Source organism: Haematobia irritans, chromosome 3 (assembly GCF_050003625.1).
Source record: "Haematobia irritans isolate KBUSLIRL chromosome 3, ASM5000362v1, whole genome shotgun sequence".
NCBI classification, from domain to species: domain Eukaryota; kingdom Metazoa; phylum Arthropoda; class Insecta; order Diptera; family Muscidae; genus Haematobia; species Haematobia irritans.
The window spans coordinates 3,241,256-3,263,999 of NC_134399.1; the positions used below are offsets into that span (position 1 = coordinate 3,241,256).

The 22,744-nt window shown below is 34.9% G+C and overlaps 1 protein-coding gene across 2 annotated transcripts in view; it reads right to left on the minus strand.

Annotated features, from left to right (window-relative positions):
- LOC142229677 (uncharacterized) overlaps positions 1 to 22,744 on the minus strand; it is a 116,174-nt gene that overhangs the window by 75,405 nt on the left and 18,025 nt on the right. For both annotated transcript variants that reach the window (XM_075300258.1, XM_075300257.1), the window contains exons 2-3: positions 9,145 to 9,272; positions 5,385 to 5,468 (exon numbers count right to left, since the gene is read on the minus strand). In XM_075300258.1, coding sequence (XP_075156373.1) covers positions 5,385 to 5,468; positions 9,145 to 9,272 — 212 coding nt within the window. The remainder of the gene's footprint in view (positions 1 to 5,384; positions 5,469 to 9,144; positions 9,273 to 22,744) is intronic.

The following is a 22,744-nucleotide window of genomic DNA, read 5'->3' on the forward strand; positions in this document are numbered from 1 at the left end:
TTTGAATGAAGAAAATGGAACATTTGCACTGCAAAAACGTTGCTTCCTCGCTAGCTGTCGAAATCACGTACGTAATGACCGAGAAAATAAAAGGGTTGCGGCAACAATGATACATGTTAACCGTAAAAAAAATGTTTGCTCTAAGAAGTGATCATATTTATTCTCCGGGTGTGCATACATTTTGATGCAATAAATAGAGATTCTAGACAAAAATTTTAATCTATAAATTACATACACTTAGATTTATTTGTACCACTATACCTATATGTAAATAAAATAAAATATAATATTTAACTATTAAGTAATTGATTTTTAAATATATTTTTAATTCGGTCATAAGTATTATTAAGGTTGGGCAACACAACCGAATGATGAAGGTAGTCACAACCAATATCGTCGACAGACCCAACCAACACCATATGTGGTATTAGTTGTGTCGACCGTATCATTCGGGTGACACAACTGCCAACTGATAGTAGCTGCAACTGCCAAAAGGAGGTTGGCAATAAATTCGGTTGTCACAACCAATCTGTATTCTCTGTGTACAAATGCGAAAGTATTTTTCAGCGCAGAAGACGCATTTCTCTGATATAACGTTTGTTTTCTTGTCCATAAGTCGATAAACTTTCAAATGATGTCGTTTTGTCTTATAGTTAAGTGCTTCGACTTTGTATCTTCATATGAAAGAAAAAAAATTTTCTAAGGTTTAATAATTCAGAAAAATTTTTCAAAATTAATGAAATCGACTTTCTCGACTTTTTGTATCTTGACTACAAAGCAAAAAGTCATACAAAAATCGGATATATTTTTAATACTTTATATTAAAAACGGTTTTTACTTGAAATATAGCATAATTTCCACTTGAAGTCAAGTCTGAATTTGGAAATTAATTTTCTTATTAACACGCTTTTAAAGGACTTGGAGAGCACATGAAGCTGAAGAAACGAATGAATTAAAATTTGTTTCCCAGAATCAAGAAAACCCTCGTTTTTTTGAGAACAAAGGATCAATAATCCCAAGAGTGAAGTATGGTCCACATAGATTCCCGTACACATCGATGCTGTGATATCCGTCTGTCTGCATTCTTTACGAAATTAAGATTTTTTTAAGACAATTTGCTACATTCATTGTTTAGGTAGAAAAAATAACGAATTTTGTTTTTGCTTCCAATGAAAAAAAAAACAAAATAATAATCATATTGCAAATTCTAAATAAATATTCCCTTTTCCAAGCGGTTAACCCTCCCTTCAGACATTGAAATAATATTTATTCTCTTATTAAAAGTCAACATTTTATAACTTGCTAATGCATTTCATATCCGTGACAAGTCGAAGTAAATCCACGAATATTATGAAGCTTCTTGAGAACGTCTTCCTTACTATTGTGTAGTATTTCATGAGGGCAATTTGGTGACGCAATTGTATTTACTGATATTGAATCAGTACGTTATTCTAAGGAAATATTTTTTTATTCTTTTTACTATTCCCCTTGAAAACACAGTAAGAAAGATAAAAGAATAGCTAAGGAAGCTTATTTTAAACATCAAGATATTCATCTTTCAGAAATTCTATGCTTTTGGGAGGTACTCATTGGTAATTTTCCTAATAGATAAACAATGCCAGGATTTGTTTTTTTGAGAAGATACAAAAATAAATATTTGTTAGACACTTAAATTTATATGCATCACTGATTTACAAGATAACCTTATATTAGTAAAGGCATGACAAATATAAAAAAATAGTTTGGGGAATCAATAAATTCATGAAGTGTTCTTATTATGGAATATGTATTAATAAATATAAGAAATTTAAGTAAAATAAAAACATAATGAAATGAATGAAAATCAAGCTCGAAGTGTACGCTTGATAAATCACTCCATTACATTTTAATAAAGGTCGAATAAAAGAAAACTAATAAGTTAAAATAAAAACAAAATAATATAAATGCTAAAGGGTGATACGGTCAAAATTTGGTCAAGGGAAAACGCGTGTAAATCGGTGAAATCGTTTATTTAAAAAATCAAATTAAATTTCTTTTTCAAGTTCAATTAGTATAAAATTCAGGAATAATATTCAGTTAGGCTTTCGCTTTTCCAAATCCGAATTGCCGGGCCTCACGCTTGACAACTGCCATCAGATTTTGTACAGCCACCTTGTCCACCTTCTTCGCCGCAGAAAGCCAGTTTGCCTTGAACTGCTGCTCGTCCTTAGCAGTTTTTTTGGTCTTCTTTAGGTTCCGCTTGACAATAGCCCAGTATTTCTCAATTGGGCGGAGCTCTGGCGTGTTGGGATGGTTCTTGTCCTTGGGAACCACCTGCACGTTGCTGGCGGCGTACCACTCCATGGCAAGATGCCAAATCCGGCCAAAACAGTACGGAACAACCGTGTTTCTTCAGGAAAGGCAGCAGACGTTTATTCAAACACTCTTTCACGTAAATTTCTTGGTTGACAGTCCCGGAAGCAATGAAAATGCTGTTTTCAAGCCACAGGTACAGATGGCTTGCCAAACCAGATATTTCTTTGCGAACTTTGACAGTTTTATGTGCTTGAAAATATCTGCTACCTTCCCCTTCCTTTTGCCGTATCGTGTACAGCGCTTTGGCCGTCGTATTTTGTTTATCATCGCGATTTGGAGTCACTACCTTCTTGTAAGTCGATAGTCCGGCTCGTTTTTTGGCTCGATGCACGGTTGTAGACGATACACCCAGCTTATTTGCGGCATCTCGGAGAGAGACGTTAGGGTTTCGCTTGAAACTACCGGCAACTCTCTTTGTCGTCTCAGCGGCTTCCGGTTTTCGATTTACCCCCGATCCAGACTTCCTGGCTGTCGACAAACATTCCCCAAACACTTTAATTACATTTGTAACGGTTGATTTGGCAACTTTTAGCGATTTTGCTTTGCGTGCGAGTAGCTCGGATTTTCGCGATGCGCGAGCAAAATTTTGATACGCTGCTCTTCTTGCTTAGACGGCATTTTGACAACTGAAGAGTGAATTCCAAAATTAAAATAGGAGCAACATTCTACACACACACCTTCAAAATGAGGGGTGTTCAGGTTTTTTAAATACAAAATTGAAAGAAATACGTCAAGTTTATATTGACCAAATTTTGACGTTTCACCCTTTATTCAATTGTAGAATTTGGGAAATGTTTCCACAAACATGTGAGGCATTTTTGGAAGATTTAATTTTATCTTACACCTTTTGTTTCTATCACGGGTGGGAGCATTATTATGATACTTCAATCTTATAAGATTTTAAATTGACTTGGTATATTATAATGAATAATTATAAATTGCTTCTTTTTTCAATCTAACCAAAAAAAAAGAAAACAAAATAATCCAAAACTTTTATTTATATATTTTTAATATTATTTCCTCAATTTTTCCTTGCCAAATTATAAAACCATGGTCTGTCTATAAGGTCTTCCATATCATATTTAATATTTTTATTTTTTTTTTTTTGTTTGTATTTATCTATTTGCATTGAAATGTTATTAGATTCTCTTACTCATAAACAAAGATCATACGAAAAACGTAGCATACATTTTAGACAATTCCACATGTTTAATAAAACCTTTGCATATTTTTAGGCTTTTCAGCAAATAACCATAAAAATGAACAGCAAATAGATTTTTCAGTTGAAACAGACTGGCTCCCCTTTCCCCAGCATTCGGTTCTAATGGTAAAAAGTCAATAAAAATTTACCAACTTTTCTAATATTTCTACAAAAATTTTAATGAAAATAGTTTCAGGCCTCCTCGAATATACACGTACTGCTACTACAGAATATTTCACAAAAACAAAAATGAAAAACCATAAAAACAACAGCGAAATATATTCAACTACAACAAATTCATCATCAGCAGTACTAGAAGTAGCAATAGGAGACTCATCAACAAAAACGTCGAAACACACATATATAGAAGGGGAGCAGAGCGTTAAGGACTTTAACAAATATTGACAGCCAAAGAGTAAATACATGATGATGATGATGTTGATGATGCTGCTGTTGTGACTGATAGTAGAGAAAACCAAACCCATATACGAGAATAAAAAATCCCGAATGATATGTATTTTAGTAAAACGAAACAATCAGGATGAGGATATGACTGAACGAACGAACTAGGTCGTTGAGAACATGCTTGAAAATCAGAAACAAAAAATTGTACGGAGTTTATAGAAATTTTAGATGTTCCATATATGTACACCTATGGGTGGTTATTTTTCCGGGAAACTCTATGTATATTGCAATTTGAGGGATGTCCATATTTGCAACTATGGTCATGTAAAATTCATTGGATACCATCCAAGCTGAAATCGAAGTTTAAATCTGATGAAAATTGAACTTTCCAGATGCTCACACACACAATCAAAAAATTAATTTATCCAATTAAAATTAATTTATCCAATTAAAATTAATTTATCCAATCCAATTATTGCTAATTTATGTTTCAAGTAAAAGATTTGTTGAATCAATTAAATTTTTAATTGAATATTTTTAAAAACTCAATTAAGACATTTTCGTGAAATTTTTTCTGTGCAGGGAGGGAAATTCTTTATTCGATTTGTAAGGAGTTTACAGAATTTTTAGGTTAGTCACCTATGGGTAGATGTTTGTCTACGAAAATTCTATATATATTGCATTCATGAGAGGTGTCCTTATTTGCAAATATGCACTGAAAAAATTAAAAGATAGTTTAAAATATTTGATTTAATCGTCTTTAGGTTTAGGACACGAAATTTTGAAATTCGCGTACCTCTGTCAAAGTCGAAAGTCTTTCCTTAAAGTAAAGAAAACCATTTCAACTGATATATTGAATCTTTGAATTAAAGATTCAAATGTAGGCTAAGACTTTTATGAAGGATTTTGCGTTTTTGGTTTAAAGTTTTCTTGAAGTTAAGAAACCTGTTTTTACTTTGAAGTATCTGTTATAATTTGAAACAATTAACAGAATATGAAATTGATATCGCGAGAGAATCCTGAGCCATACCGAACATTTTAGGATGCGCAATTTACACAATGTTATTATTTTAAAGAAATTTGTCCTTAATAAAAATTTGTTTAAAATAATAACATTTCGAAAATTCGATAAATGAGATTTGGATCCTAATTTTAATTTCATTGAACCTAGATTTAAAGCCACATAGGTCCCACAAAATGTCTTTATTTTACAGGAGTCGCATCTTTGGCTCGGAATCAATACCAAAATTCTTAAACTCAAAAACTTTGGATCCATGTAAACTATTTTTTTGAGTCCATGTAAAATTTATTAGAGATTATCCAAGCTAAAATCGATGCCTACATCTGACGAAAATTGGACCTTCCAGATGCTCAGGAAGTAAAATCCTTTGTTCGATTTATACGAGGGCCATATTGTACTTACCCCAATCGCCTGACCCAAAACTGTTTACTATCGTGTGACAGCCAAATCTCACTCGTGTTTTTTGCGCCGGATTCTCCGCGTATTCTAGAAAATAGAGAAAGAGAAATATCAATTGCGGATACTATTCTTGTTTTGTAAGGAATGACGAAATGACATAAGTACTTCAAAGAGTGTTGAACTCTATGTACACGCAAAAAAATAATTCTTTCCTCCCAAACGAAATTTTAGACAAACAAAGTTCGTTTCTCATTTGCCTTTCGCTGTAAGGAAGTGTATTTGGGAGAAAAGTATATACAAACTTTTTGTGATAAATATTTATACTTTTCCAGGATGTAAAAACAATTTCATAAGGACAAACTCAAAAAAAAAATGCATTTCCCTCTAATTGCATTTTCCCTCACATCTTTCTCACATCCACGATGTTTTTTAGTTCTTAACACCTTTCCCTGTAATACCAACAATGTAGAAGAAATTATACGATTTTATAAATTTTTAATTTTTTTTTTTACCATTCGCCTGGACGGAGAATCGAACCGCGGACCAAGCACTTTGTAAGCCAACACACTAACCACTGAGCTATGTACCTGTTATGGTCATCAATAGATAAATATCCATATAAGTTATATTTATATAGCATAGCTTGCGGCGCCCACGAACCGAATAAACCGAATATTTAACAGAAACAAACATTTAGTTTGGCACCGTGGTGCAGTGGTTGCTACGTCCGACTTGCATGCCAAGGGTCGTGGATTCGATCCCTGCTTCGACAAAAGTTTTTTTTTTTTTTTTTTTTTTTTTACATATATTCCAGATATGTTCGGAAGATTCCGAAAAAATGTTAAACATTACATTGTAGTATATTAAATTTTGAACTGTAAACTGAGACTTATTAAAGACCTAAAGTCAGAAAAGAACAGTTTTTGATATAAACGAAATGGACTGTGTTGTTGTTTCAAAAGTAACTTTTTTTATTGAAAAAATAAAAATTTTGTAACAAACGATTTTTTTTGGTGATAAAAGTTTAAAATTTTCGAAGCAATTCAAAAAACTCTAACAAAAGAAAAACGTTTTCGGTACACGTTTTCCAAACGTTTTTTTTCTTTGCGTGTACGGTCTCATTCAATTTGACACAAATAAAAATTAATTATAAATTAATTAATTGATTCAACCATTTTTTTAATTGATAAAAACATCAATCACAAGAATTAATAATCAATTAACTGTTTACTTGGATCAAATAATTTTTTAATTGACTTTCGTGATTTATACTATAATTTCCGTGATTGAAGACATTTCAATTAAAAATGAATTGGATCAATTAATTAAATTAAATTGGATCAATTATTTTTTTGTATGCATAGTTTCAATACGCCCTAGAAACTGACTACGCCTCGCCTCCATCAGTAAACCTTTGCCTATTTGATCTTATCAAATTCTGATTTTTTCGGGAACTAAAGTGTGAACTATTTTTAATGACTTTGTTGAATTTTTAATTGTTTTCTTCACACGTTAAAAATTTGTCTACTTCCCCAAAACTGTTTTTTTTTTTCGATACACACGTTTGGTTAGATTTCATTTAAAAACAATGAAGTTTTTCTTTGGTTTCTTTAAATATTTTATGAGTCAAGTTTTTGCTGTTTTTACCAAACGTTAACACCTTGGTTTTCATACATACATATCAAAACCGGGATACATTACATTTCATTCTTCTCACAAACTACCAAGGAGTCAAGACAATGTATGCGTGCATAGAGTTAGCTGGAATCAAAAAGGAAAAACACTTGTTAAGGAAACGGAAGTGGCAAACTAAGGTTATATTTTTCCTTAAACACTCAACAATTCTAAAAAATACACAAACACATATACAAACACATGAAAATTAAGGCTCTAAAGAAGACGACAACCAATACTAATAGAACGTAAGAAGTTTTCTATAGAGAGTCACCAGGATATATTACTGAGATCCTGTTGCTTTTCAAAAGGCTTTTTGGTTAGACGGTAAGAAGCATATGGCTGTTGTTTTTGTTGGAGGTGGTGGTATTTTGGCAAAAACATTTGCCAACAAGGTGTAAAAGGCAATGAAGCATTGAATATTGTTTATCCCATTCAGGTTATAGTTAGTTTCAGGGATTCTTCACATCGCACATACACACGAACACCTATACCGTGGTCTTACAAAAGCATTGGCTAGAAGACGATTTATTTCCCTGGAAACTTCAATACCCATACACGCGCGTCTTAACTCAATTCATTGAATGAATGAGAAGCTCTATATTTATACATATATGTGTGTATATGTTCCAATGTGAATATATGATGCGTCTCATAATGAATGTTTCTCAGTTAGTATTGGATATAGACTCCAGAACATTTCCACCCAAAGAACAACTCTGACATCAATGAGGCAAAAATTAAACAATGCAAAAGATTAAGTGCAGATTTGGGACTTTATCTGCTTGTGCCATAAATTGGTATTTAAGGATACCCCACAAAACATACAAACAATTCTCTGCCTTCAGCAACACACTGACACTTCTGCCATACAAGTTGAGTGAGATGAAAAAACACCACATATATAAGGACCCACAAACATCAAAAATGGAGAAAAAGGACCCTACCATGAGTCCATGGTACTTATAGTCATTTATTTATAACTATCATACGGTCGTGGGAATTAACCTTAGGATGGAACGATGAGTAGGAATATTATGTCATAAAGGTGTCCTTGAAGTAATCTAAAGCGGTACCGGGGATTTGATTCCTGTGTGGGACCACTAGATGGCTACGTCCCAAAAAGTACCAAGTTGGTGCACTTCCCCATCACTTCTCTAGCTTCATAAGATACATATCGCGTCAAATGGGCTATATTTCAGCAACAAGGATTAAAAGAATCTCCAAAAAATGTAGTGCGTATTAGTCGAGGAGATAGGACTATGTTTGGTGGACTGAAAAAACCTTGCCTTGTTCCAACTATTTTGTCTACCTTAATGAGTTTGATATTGATTCTGAGCGAAAGAAGCTAGGAATTATACTAAGGATCCATGTGCGTAATTAATATTGGGAAACAACTCTTAATTTATGGATTTTTTCATCAACTGAAATTTCCAGACTCAAATTCGACTTCAGGTATAAATTATGCCATTTTTTAAGCAAATATTCGGATTTCGGATTACAGGATTTCGTTTTATGTACAGCTATTTTAAAGTCGAATCTTCTAACTTCTTCAAAGAAATGTTCCTAAATTTGTGGCCAAGCAAAAAATCAAAAAAATATACTAGTTTTATCGTTTATAGTATTTTTACATGCTATTACAGTATACCTAGCTCAATACAATATTGCCTGTACACCCTATTACATTTTGCGACGACTATCCTAATAAAAATAAAATAAGAATAAAAGTTGTTAAGGTATTAAAGAAGTTCCCACATATGGACCTCTCCAATTGCTAGGTGGGGGTGGGGTGCTAGGTGAGTTATTGTAAATGTCATTGTCGTGGTTTCAATGGTTATGTAGACAGGATTTAGTAAACGCACATACACATTCAAACAAAACTACTAATGTAGTGTTGTTTTATAAAATTTCTCTTTCTCTCTCTCACACTTGTTATTGTTGTTCAACCTCCCGTCACACAGAGTTTATTCTCATGTTGTGATATTTAATAGATATTGGTGTAAAATATACAAGAAAAAATCAGACTAAAAGTTTCGATAAAACTTTTTTCCCACAACTCCTTGTACCTTATAAATACTTACTTACTCACCAAGACAAACTTGAACTCTCCATGCTTCTAAGGAAGCGATTGCCACGTATGAAGAGATGTACTGGCCACAATTACATGATATTCGAACGTTTTTTTTGTTGTAGTTTTTTCTTCCATCATTTGGCAATCTATGTAGAGAGAGAGGAGAGAACAAGATTGTAGACAAAAAAAATAACAACATCTTCAAGAACTTTTATATTCTTTCTATAACCAAGATTAATTGCTATTGGTGTAATAGCATATGTTTTAGTCAAAGAAGACAGTAGGAGGAAGAGTATATAACTTTTGTTAGGAAACTTTTACAAAATTAAAATTATAAATAAGGTTATTGACAATTGTCAGAGGACTTGGATATAAATAGGCACTAAAAGCAAGTAAAATAATAGGCATTGGACGAAATGGGAATAAAATATTTTCATTATACCCTCCACCATAGGATGGGGGGTATATCAACTTTGTCATTCCATTTGTAACACATCGAACTATTGCTTTAAGACCCCATAAAGTATAATATTCTGGGTCGTGGTGAAATTCTGAGTCGATCTGAGCATGTCCGTCCGTCCATCCGTCTGTTGAAATCACACTAACTTCCGAACGAAACAAGCTATCGACTTGAAACTTGGCACAAGTAGTTGTTATTGATGTAGGTCGGATGGTATTGCAAATGGGCCATATCGGTCCACTTTTACGTATAGCCCCCATATAAACGCACCCCCAAATTTGGTTTGCGAGGCCTCTAAGAGAAACAAATTTCATCCGATCCAGCTGAAATTTGGTACTTGGTGTTAGTATATGGTCTCTAACAACCATGCAAAAATTAGTCCACATCGGTCCATAATTATATATAGCCCCCATATAAACCGATCCCCCGATTTGGCTTGCGAGGCCTCTAAGAGAAGCAAATTTCATCCGATCCGGCTGAAATTTGGTACATGGTTTTAGTATACGGTCTCTAACAACCATGCAAAAATTGGTCCACATCGGTCCATAATTTATATAGCCCCCATATGAATCGATCCCCCGATTTGGCTTGCGAGGCCTTTAAGAGAAGTAAATTTCATCCGATCCGGCAGAAATTTGGTACATGGTGTTAGTATATGGTCTCTAACAACCATGCAAAAATTGGTCCACATCGGTTCATAATTATATATAGCTCCCATATAAACCGATCACCAGATTTGACCTCCGAAGCCTCTTGGAAGACCAAAATTCATCTGAATCAGTTGATATTTGATACGTGGTGTTAATATATGGCCTCAAATACCCATGCAAAAATTGGTCGAAATCGGTCAATAATTATATATAGGCCCCATATAAACCGATCCCCAGATTTGACCTCCGGAGCCCCTTGGAAGAGCAAAATTCATCCGATACGGTTGAAATTTGGTACGTGATGTTAGTATATGGTATCCACCAACCATGCAGGAATTGGTTCATATCAGTCCATAATTATATATAGCACCCATATAAAACGATCCCCCTATTTGACCTCCTGTGTCTTTTGGAGAAGCAAAATTCATCCGGTCTGGTTGAAATTTGGTACGTGGTGGTAGTATATGATATTTAACAAACATGCCAAAAGTGGTCAATATCAGTCCATAATCATATATAGCCCCATATAAACCGATCCCGAGATTTGGTTTTGGAGCCTATTGGAGGAGCAAATTTCATCCGAGTGATTTGAAATTTGGTACATTGTGCTAGTATATGGTCGTTAACAACCATACCTAACTAGGTCCACATCAGTCTATAGTTATATATATCCCTCAGATAAATCGATTTCCAATCACACAAAAATTGGTCCATATCAAGTTCATAATTGTATATAGCCCCCATATAAGCGACCCCCATATTTCAATTCTGACTCTCTACCAAGTACAGACTATCTCACAATTTAGAAAACAATGTTAAGAAGTTTTAAGATACCACAACCCAAGTATTGCGATTGTGGATGACAGTCTTTCGTAGAAGTTTCTACGCAATCCATGGTGGAGGGTACATAAGATTCGGCCTGGCCGAACTTATGGCCGTATATACTTGTTTTTAAATAAAATTTTCAGAAGCATGTTTCGATCACAGACAAGACCGAGAAGGTAAACGCTTAATTCTACCAAGGCATAAGGAGTAAGTAATACATTTTTCCTGTCGATGATAATAAAATGGTCCTAGGACATTAAAATTTACTGGAACAATTTTATAAAGGACATCGTAGACATCGGAATTGAATTTATACTTGGGCATTGGACTTTGCATATTGCACTTTCAACTAGGTTCCTATTATTGTAGTTTCTCTATAATCAAGGAGAACAGGCATAACAGGTAAATATTGTACTGCTCAGCCGTTTCTTTGAGAAATTTGCGTCAGTCAATGGCCGTCTTCGAGTTAAGGAACACAGAGTCCAAGGACTTTATTGCAAATTCACTGTCTGAGTACATCACTTCTCAGCCAATTTTCCACCTTTTTTATTGCTAATTTTACAGCCTGAAAAAATTTACAGTGACTTGGTAATCTTTTCGCGATTTTCGGTTCTAGGCCTTTTGGGCTACTTCAAAACCATTTTTCCGTCCAATTTGGAGCCTTCGGTGTAGAAACCCAGCAAAAACTGGGTAAGCACTAGTGATTCTTTCAGTAATACCGGTAATCAAAAAGTTACTACTTGTAGTATTACCTGGGATTTAAAAATAATAACTTACCTGTGAAGGCAAAAAGTGATTCTTTCTATTAATACCGGTAATCAAAATCATATCTCGAGGTCCGGGTTCGGCTCTACAGTATGCACCGTTAATAGCAGCGATAAGTAATGCCAAATTATATTTCAGAAAAAATTGCCAATAAAATATATCTCTGTTTTCTAAAGTTGTATAGTACATAATTTATATTACAAAATAGTATCATTGAATAGATCCATGTCGAGGAGCGTGGTATATTGGATTGGATTACAAAACAACAGGGGTGAGCTCGCAGTTTTTGGGTATCTTTATGGTAAAGATATTATTTTCGAAGAGCTGGTATGCTTGCGAAGAAGTACTTATTTTTCGACTGCTGGTATGCTTGCACGGAAGCACTTTCCTCCAATGTCATGCCCGTGTAAAAGTATTACTACTGATATATGTACAAGGAAGTTGTTACCATTTTGGCACAGGCATACTTGTACTCATACCTGGTAATAGGAGTTTTTGCTGGGAATCTATACAACTTTTATTCATTTCTACACCGGTGGCTCCATATTGGATGGACATGTGGGTTTTTGAGTCTACTCAAAATACCTGGAACTTAAAATCGCAAGAAGATTATCATGTTGGATTAAGTAGGAGGGGGAATCCTGACGAAAGCAGTGATATTCCAGAGACGGATACCTTGTACCGATCTACCGAGATTTGAGTTTCAGTTTGATTTATTCAATAGTAGATTTGCGCTCACCGCTGTTAAGATCTGATGCAGTATTAGCAATACAAGAGGTGACACATTGGCTGAGGAATAATATTCACACCAATGTTGGCGGACAGTCAACCTGCAATAAAATCCTTGGACTCTGTGTTTCTTAACTCGAAAATGGGCAAATATGTCCATTTTCCAAATTTCTCGACGAGATGATTATATTATGTATAACATAACTGAATGATAAGAGATCTCTTTCATACTTGTTTTTTGTAATGTAATATATATTTGAACATATTTTTACACGTTCCATTCTTATGATTCTAGTCGATATAACTGTATGTAGTATAGTATTCTTTATTGTACTAATCTTGAGCATATATTACGAAGTAATAATTCAGGTTTAATGTATGTAAGTATATAAAGAAAAATAAATATCGTTTTTACTCGACAATGTTAATAAAACGTCTGTCGACTATACTTTACAGGATTATTTCTGTAGCCAGTCTCTTGGGGGTTCCACCGTGGTGCAATGGTTAGCATGCCCGCTTTGCATACACAAGGTCGTGGATTCGATTCCAGCTAACACCAAAAAGTTTTTCAGCGGTGGATTATCCCACCTCAGTTCACCACTGTGGTATCACAATGGACTGAATAGTCTAAGTGAGCCGATACATCGGGCTGCCACATAACCTAACCTAACCGTGGGGGTTCTTCAGATTTCCGCAATTGAACCCATGACCATTATCTGAAGAAGTGAAACTGTAATAACTGTTAGAAATGCTTGGGTTCAGATCACTTTGTGGATAAGTTGTACGCTAGATTTTCCTCGGGTTGATGATAAATTTATTGGACTTTGAATCAATCGACGGGACCTTCTTGTATTTTCCAAACTCATAGTTTTTCCAGAATTAACGATTATATTTTTCTGCATAATAAAAAATTTCCATCTTATTTCTATTTATTTATCATATACCATACTCTTAATGAACTCCTGAAGAATTGTTATTGAAAACTTCCTTTGGATTATAAAAAACCATCTCTTACACCACTACAAAACTTTTTTTATTCACAAGGATAATATTTCCGAAACTTCATCATCTTCTTTTTTACCAAACTAATGTGGAAGACCTTAGAGCAAGTTCCCTTCATTAAGAGTTCCACATAAGGTATCCTTTTTATGGCGTTTGTCTTCGGTAATGTTTTGAAAAGTCTATAAATCTTATTAATGATTATGATGAGTGTTTGGCTTCATTATTTGCCCCCCATAAGCTATGTACTCTTGTGATGATATGAGCTCTGAAATCAGCATACATTGCAAATACCTGCTGATATTTGTCCTTGGTGTTGGAGGGACTCCTCAGCAAGCCAAAGACAGTCAACCAACCAACCAAACTTATTAATGTAAAAGCCAAAAGACATACATGCAAGTTGATATTAAAGAAAGTTTTCATATTTGCCAGAAATGCCACAGCAGCCTTATGGCTGAACAGAGAAGCAGTTAAATTATGATGTCTGAGGTTAAAGGAACACAATCATCTTTAGTTTTTGTCGGCGGTTGTAGTTATTGAAACCACCTGTTTTGTTTGCCTGCCTTCCTACCTGTTTCTCGTTTATTTCGACAATTACATATCCTGTTGGCTGAGAGATAAACTACATATGCTTGAGTATAAAGAAAATAGCGAATACCTTCTCACTCACCAAAACAACGCTGATACGTGAAGTGTGAGTACGTTTCCTGTTTCCTATTTTGATTATGCGATTATTTACCATTGCTACCGCTTTCCCCAGACTAAGAGATGGAGAAACGGCATTCGCCCCTTAGCAAATGTAATTGCTAAGTATCAATTCGAAGTATCTCAATTGTTCACTGGCATTGATGTGGGAGGCTTTCCTTCCATTATCTTTGCCATCATTACCAACACAATAACAAAACCTTTTATTATGATTGTTTAATATTTTTCCTATACATTCGAGATTATCTCTATGCCTGGCATTTGCAATCAATGGTGGCATATGAGTGGGAGTTTCAAGGGTGTTTCATCTCCATCTTCATCATCATCTAGTTCTTCTTATTGTCCAGGAGTTGATATGTTTTTATTTTCCCGAATGGGGCTAGGAATCAATGTAGTAGTCTTAGTTGTAGATAATCATATAAATCATTTTCGTTTCTTTTTGCCATTCTGTTTTTGTTGTTGATTTATGTGATGATTCGTTCACTTCAGTTCACTCATACTTGGGAACATTATTACCGATTCTTTGTTCAAGTTCTTGTATTGAGCTGCTGTATTACTGTATATTCTTAGCCCTATCATCTGAATATCCGTCCAGCTGTGGGTTAAGTGGCTATATGTGAATGAATGTCTTTGATGGCAAGGTTTCTTGTTCGGAAAAAGCCTTATAAATCATTGACATGATTAAGTGGCGCCTTGGTTAACAATGTTAACGAAATGATAATTTAATAATAAATGGATCCAATGGTTGCAGATAATATTGGTTATTAAATAAAGTTTTTCTGATCACATAATAATGGAATAAATAATAGATATCGATAAGAAACAACAAGAAAATACCAATAGGAATTTTTCAAAGCCTAAAAGTGCTATATCATTGTCCTATATAAATTGAGCCTAAAAATAGGCAAAAGAAGGTTTAGCCTGAGCCAGGATATATACAATATTATTTAATACCGTTTTTAATGATTTACTGAAGTTTTACTCATATATTAAAAACTAAGCGAAATAGAAATGATCTCAGTTTCTAATTTAAGACCGACATTTAGAAAAGAAAATATGTGACAATGGTACATTAAAGGCTACTTCTTACACTAATACACACAATAAGCTTTCAAAATCGGTAACAAAATAAAACGGAAACGTTCACGAACAATCAAAACGGAATGTTCACGAAAAATCAGAGTCTGTTCTCCGTTTGACTCCAAATGTGTGTTGATTGACTTTCATGAACGAATCATTTTGAAATGAGCACGCCGTTCATGACTTTTTTCTATAGGTGTGGTGTTACTTGTCTACGCCGATGATGACATAATGTCTCGAACATTGCGATCGGTAACAGCCATCTTTAAGAAAATTGACAAGCGTTCAAGTTCTGAAAACGTAATGGTTATTAAAAAAAAATTCCGCTATCATGACTCCAACCTGGATTGTCTGCTCTATACGCGTTAGCGTATAGCACATTGTAACGCCGGCGGAATTGCCAAAAGCACGTCTAACAAATATTTTAAGACTTTTTGTGGACAAAGCATAAAACCGTTAACATTATTTTTTGATTTTCGTGAACGTTTCCGTTTCATTTTGTGACCGTCCGTTCACGATTTTGAAACGTAAATTTTTCTATTACTGTATTCACTTTTGTATTTCGAATGACCTTTTCCACCAGGATATTAAATCGGTTACACGAGAAACTATCCTCGTCCAGTATTTAACGATTCGGAGAGACAGGTGCCTTGTATTAGTTAAAAACATCCTGCACAGTCTAACAAATTTTGCAGGGATGCCAATAAGTTTAAGCTTGGCTTGAAACAAGTTTAAGCGCATAGGGCGGTCGCAGCCAGCTTTATAGTCAACGAATAGACCAGGATTTGGTGTAGCGTGAAAATCTGGTCTATGGTGGATTTTCCAGATCTGGAGTCACATTGGTACTGCCCATTAATATCATAGACCATTGGCTTTAATCGTTTGCACTGCATGCTCGATAGCACCTTGTATTGGATGAGGAGAACTCTCTGTAGTTGGTACATATAGCTCGGCTGAGTGTTCAATCTGATTCGATTTTGATGGCCCATGTATTTCTCAAAGTAAGCTATTGGATAATTGTTACGAGTGGTAAACTCGTAAAACTAACCTCACCTAATCTCGTAATCCGAAGTTTCGACTGAAAATCATTGTTTGATACTAACTTTGAGCCACGGGAGCCACCGTAGTGCAATGGTTAGCATGCCCGCCTTGCATACACAAGGTCGTGGGTTCGATTCCTGCTTCGACCCACCACCAAAAAGTTTTTCAGCGGTGGATTATCCCACTTCAGCAATGCTAGTGACATTTCTGAGGGTTTCGGACTCGGCTATAAAAAGGAGGTCCCTTGTCATTGAGCTTAACATGGAATCGGGCAGCACTCAGTGATAAGAGAGAAGTTCACCAATGTGGTATCACAATGGACTGAATAGTCTAAGTTAGCCTGATACATCGGGCTCCCACCTAACCTAACCTAACCTAACCTATCATCCTTTTCGTAGTGGTTTCACAGTAATCTAAAACGCTGTTACGACTCAGCTATAAGAAGAGAGTTCGTTTGGCATTGAACTGAACAAAGAATCAGGCGTAACCTATTGATAAGTGACAAATACACCATTTGAGGTAGCCACCGTGGTGCAATGGTTAGCATGCCCGCCTTGCATACACAAGGTCGTGGGTTCGATTCCTGCTTCGACCGAACACCAAAAAGTTTTTCAGCGGTGGATTATCCCACCTCAGTAATGCTGGTGACATTTCTGAGGGTTTCAAAGCTTCTCTAAGTGGTTTCACTGCAATGTGGAACGCAGTTCGGACTCGGCTATAAAAAGGAGGTCCCTTGTCATTCAGCTTAACATCGAATCGGGCAGCACTCATTGATAAGAGAGCAGTTCACCAATGTGGTATCATAATGGACTGAATAGTCTAAGTGAGCCTGATACTTCGGGCTGCCACCTAACCTAACCTAACCTAACCATTTGAGATAATGGACTGATAGTCTAAGTGAGGCTAAACTAGCGGGCTGCCATTATATTTACCCATAGCCTTTCGATCACCTTCACCTAACCTATCCTACTTTCTTTTATTTTTTTCAAATTGTCTCTGCTTTAATGAATGAATACCTTTGAAATATCCACTCTCAATATTTCAATCAAATTTTATTTGATTCCTAAAAAACCCAAACAATAAGTAGTAATAAGTAATTAAGATCCATTCTACTTATCATCGCAAATACCCTTCAATAAATTTCAGTTATATTCTAACAAAGAACAAATATTCAGGACTTATTTGCCAGACATTATTGGGACTGTTCAAAGAACTTAACACTCCATCCCATTTTTAATGTTTCAACGAAATTTGTCTATTTTGTAACTAATTGAACGTTGAAAATTATTATTACTTCTTAAGACCGCTCTCTCACTCCCGTTTATTTTCATTGCCATTTGCATTTGTTATAGGCAAACATTTTAGGGGAAATATTTCAATGGTTATTTTCCAAAAAAAAATCCTTCTTTCCCCACTGAATGGAAAAATTCTTATATTGTTCACTTTTGTGTGGCATAATATCATTATTATTACCTATCTCTTCGCGGGTACAATAACACGCAACAATAAAGCAATAAAATATTATTAATATTGTGCTTGTGCCAAGAAATGTGTACAACAAATTATTTTCAAATAAGACGTTTTGGAATACACTGTAAAAATAAGCCATTGGCAATATTCACAAGGAAAATGTTTTACATAAAAATCATCCTTTAACATTTGAAGAAGTAAATCCATAAAAACCAGGCAATGAATAAGTTAAAAGATCCCCAATAAATTAGGACGCTTTCGCTCCCAAAAATCCAAAAATTTGTGTTCCCCACACAAAATCTCTAATTGATTTTGACAAAGTTTTTATAAAAATAAAAATAAAAATATGTATATAATCTGCTGTAGAATATCAGTAAAATTGAAAAAAAATATAAAATTTTTGTCATACCAGCTAGCGAACTACAATAAGATCAAGATTTCGAAACACAACACCAGAAGACCACCATTGCCGGTCTAAATGCTCAAGAAATGAAAATAGGAGTTCGGTCACCATGTATTTATGGACGAAAATTTACTTCTCAATACTCAAGTAATAAAAATCAATATAATGGTGAACCATCATCATCGTTCCTATTTTATGAGATATATTACCCAAATCTGTGATGAAAACTGATGAGGAGCAATATTTACGGCCCAGTCCTAACGAAATGATTTCACAATTGAATAGCCAAGTTTATTAAAATTATAAATTAGTTCTTAAGCCCTCAAAATAAACCGTCTCTAGTCCGAATCCTGCAGTTGCAACCTGGAACAAAGAGGGCCAAAGTTTTCATTTTTTAAATTTTGATGATTCGTTCTTTTTTAATAATCATGTAGAAATAAAAAGAATTTAATGTAAACCATTATTGTACACCTGATTTATTTTATTGAACCGATTTCGAAAAAATTCCCTCAAAAATGCCCATCAAATCCCCGAGTACCCATCCACCAAAAAATATCGCCAATTTGAGGGGGGGGGGGGGGGTGGGGGAAATCGTCAAAACTGGCAACACTGCCAACATGCATGAGGATTAATCCTAACTCCCAAAATGATTAACAAATATCGTTCGTTCGTTCGTTTTTAATAATCATGTAGAAATAAAAAGAATTTAATGTAAACCATTATTGTACACCTGATTTATTTTATTGAACCGATTTCGAAAAAATTCCCTCAAAAATGCCCATCAAATCCCCGAGTACCCATCCACCAAAAAATATCGCCAATTTGAGGGGGGGGGGGGGGGAATCCTCAAAACTGGCAACACTGCCAACATGCATGAGGATTAATCCTAACTCCCAAAATGATTAACAAATATCGCACCAGAAGGGTTAAGGGCAGAGATGATCCAAGCAGCAATTTTTTGAGTTTTCTACTGTCAAAAAGTTGTAATCCTCTAAAAACTTCATATACCTGTATAAAACGTAAAAAACGTTGTAAATGTCAAAAACTCTTACAGGATCCTTAGATTTGATTAAATTAAAACTATTTTTAATATCCTAAGGCATGAAACCCTCATATTGAAATATTTTAGAATTGTTTATAATAATAATATTTTGAAATTTTTACTTAAAAGCAATTTGAAGGCATGTGGAAAACGTCTGAATGCAACGCGTTTTCCAATTGCTGAAACCTTGAAAATTTTTGTGGCAAAAATCGGATTTAGGTACAACGTGTGGGCATGCAAAAAACCAACTACGCAAATTAATGAACCCGATTGTAATACGGGTATGGGAAATCCAACTGGCAGTAGTATGCCTCTATTTTCTTACTATATTTTTTATAAGAAAATGGCATTCTCAAATAAATTGTCAAACACTAAGTATTTTACGAAGGTTTATGACGTTTTTGACGTATGGTAAAATACATGGTAAATGTATGTCAAATACCTTACAGTTTACGACAGACCATCTCTGGTTAAGGGGCAATTCGATTATATTTTCATCATATGATGTGGGATTTATTTCTCATAGATGAGATCGTATATTTTTTGTAAGGTTGAAATATATCAACATGTTCTCGCCCTAACTACGATTGAACACTGATTAGATTCTAGTCTATTAATTAGTCCTTTACAACACTTTCAATACAAATTACGAATTCTTTAAATTTCGTTCAGTGTCATTTTCGAAATTGTAGAATTTCTTTCTTTCGTGTTTTTGCAGCATCTTTTCGATGTTGTTGTTGTATTGACAATTTTTGTCCACGGTACATTATTGTCTACTGAAGAAGAAATATGCATGGTTCGTTACACGAATCTTTCTTTAGCTTCCATGCCAGGCAACCATCCAACCCACTCTTCCCATATTTTTTACCGTCATTCACCATTTACAGTTTTCAATATAGGAAAGTGTAGTAAATCAGCGCTCGATGACATTAAAATAAAATTTTAATGTTGTCTGCTTGAGTGCAACGCATAACGAGCCGCGTGTAATGGCAAATGGCAATATTTACTGTTGAGCAGAAGAGCTCACTCCTCCAAGCAACTTAACATATACTACAATATATTATTATGCCAAGTACTTCAGTTTGCTCGCCTTGAAGGTATGCTACAAAAAAAATCTTCATATAATTTTCACCTTGGTTACATGCAAGCAAACCACCCAGTCAGCCCGCCATCCATCTACTAATAACAACAACAATACGAATTGAACATTAAAATTTATTCGAATGTTATACAACTGAATATACACTGAGATGCGTATAGGACCAACTGACTGACAAACAATAAAGAATACCAAAAAGTGTATACGGAAATTGATGCCATAAAAGCAGGCAATAATTGTGAATATTTGATTTACAATATCAGCGAAAAACGCATGCAAACACCCACAAAAGCCCAAAGTAATAAAATTTAAATTGGTATGTAAAAGCAACCTGGCAAAATAATGTTGAACTTTCCAAAAACGAAAGAAATTTTAAATCGTCAATGCTTGCCTTCAGCTTGCATAGGTAAGCATTTTTCAAAGCTCTTACTAAAGAATATGACTGCGTTGCGGAATATTTAAATCCCTAATGGCAATATTATTTATAATTACTGGAACACACTGGAAAATCATATGCATTTTTAAGTACAACGCATGTATGTATAATAAACAACAAGTTTAGTTTTACACCTTTCAGCGCCTAAAAGTATGCTACACAACTATGCCGTCACCATGCCAATATCAAGGCGAGAGAGCTATAAAGAGTGCAGGAGAAATAGCGCGAGTACAGGTAAAACATGTGGCGTTAATACCAACTCATATGTCATGTTAGAAAGTTGTAACATAAATAAATGTCATTAAAGCATATTTAATAAACTAATACAACGCCATTATGCTTATAAAATATAATTCCAAGCATTACAAATCTCTCTCTCTCTCCGTATATCTTAGCTGTCTGGTTTATCTACCCACGCATACTCACATACACACACAAGCATTAGCATCATTATTATACATATATAAGAGGTTATAGAAGTAAACGTATGTATGTATGTATGTACGTTTATGTTACTCTATATTATTAACAGCCTTAAGTATACTATGTAGGATTTTTCGTTTTTTATGTATTATCATCTTCATCTTTGCCATTATCTTTATAATCATCAACCTCATCAGGAGCGGCAATAGCAGCAACAGTGCCATTATTAACTACTTTTTACTATTATTACTTACTTCCATACTCCGCGTAAGACAATGTAGTGCGTAGTTCGAGTGGAAGAACCTGAGTAATGTTTGATTGTACTATATTACATGCCATCTATATGATCGTAAAGGTTGTCAACAAGGTAGCATTATTTATAATTTTTACATTTTTAGAAATGGTATAAACACGAAGTATGTCCTCTTTGGGATGGTTAGGTTAGGTTAAGATTAGGGTAAAGTGGCAGCCCGATTAAGAGTCAGGCACACTTAGACTATTCAGTCCATTGTGATACCACATTAACTAAAAGTACCTATTACATATGGGCACTTCTAGTTTTAACCGCTGAACCTTCTCGATTATTTTCTTCTGTTGAACCAACCAGATTAGTCCAAAAACATTAGCAGACTGCTTAAGTTAACGTTTTCAAGGACCGACAGTAATCTAAAGCTATATGCCCCTAAAATTTGCTTGCTCCTTACACAAAATGCAGGACACTCACACAAGAGGTGTTTAATTGATTCCTTTTCCTCCGCATCATGACAGCTCATATGTTACAATAGTCATTATACTTCGCGCCAATCGCCTATCAAGCAGCTACCCGTTATCAGGAGTGATATCTGACGTCTCGGGAACACTAGCATATCTAGTGTGCGGTTGAAGTTTAAATGGGGCCATATTTGCTTGGTGTCGTTACAACCCTTGCAATTCTCCGATCGAACATTTGCCATCATAACAGCCTTCTCACGCAGTATGAGCTTGCAGGTAGCCAGGGGCATACCAACAGATTCTAATTCCCTTGGAATATGCAAAGTAGTCCCTAGTCTTGCCAACTCATCCGCTTCGCAGTTCCCCTGTATGTTCCTATGGCCAGGCACCCATATTAGGTGAATATTGTGCTGCTCAGCCATCTCATTGAGAGATTTGCGGCAGTCGACGGCCGTTTTCGAGTTAAGGAACACAGAGTCCAAGAATTTTATTACAGGTTGACTGTCTGAGTATATATTAATGCCAACATTTTTTGGAACATTACTACTCAGCCAATTCGACATCTCTCTTATTGCTAATATTCGGCCTGAAAAACACTAGGTAATCTTTTCGCTATTCGAAGTTCCAGATCTTTAGAATATACTCCTAAACCCACTTGTCCATCCAATTTGGAGCCATCAGAGTAGAAATCTATATATTGTTTATTCCCCGGGGCCTGTGTGCACCACGCATCACTGTTGGGAATTAGACTTTCAAACTTTTTGTCGAAAAGTGGTCTCG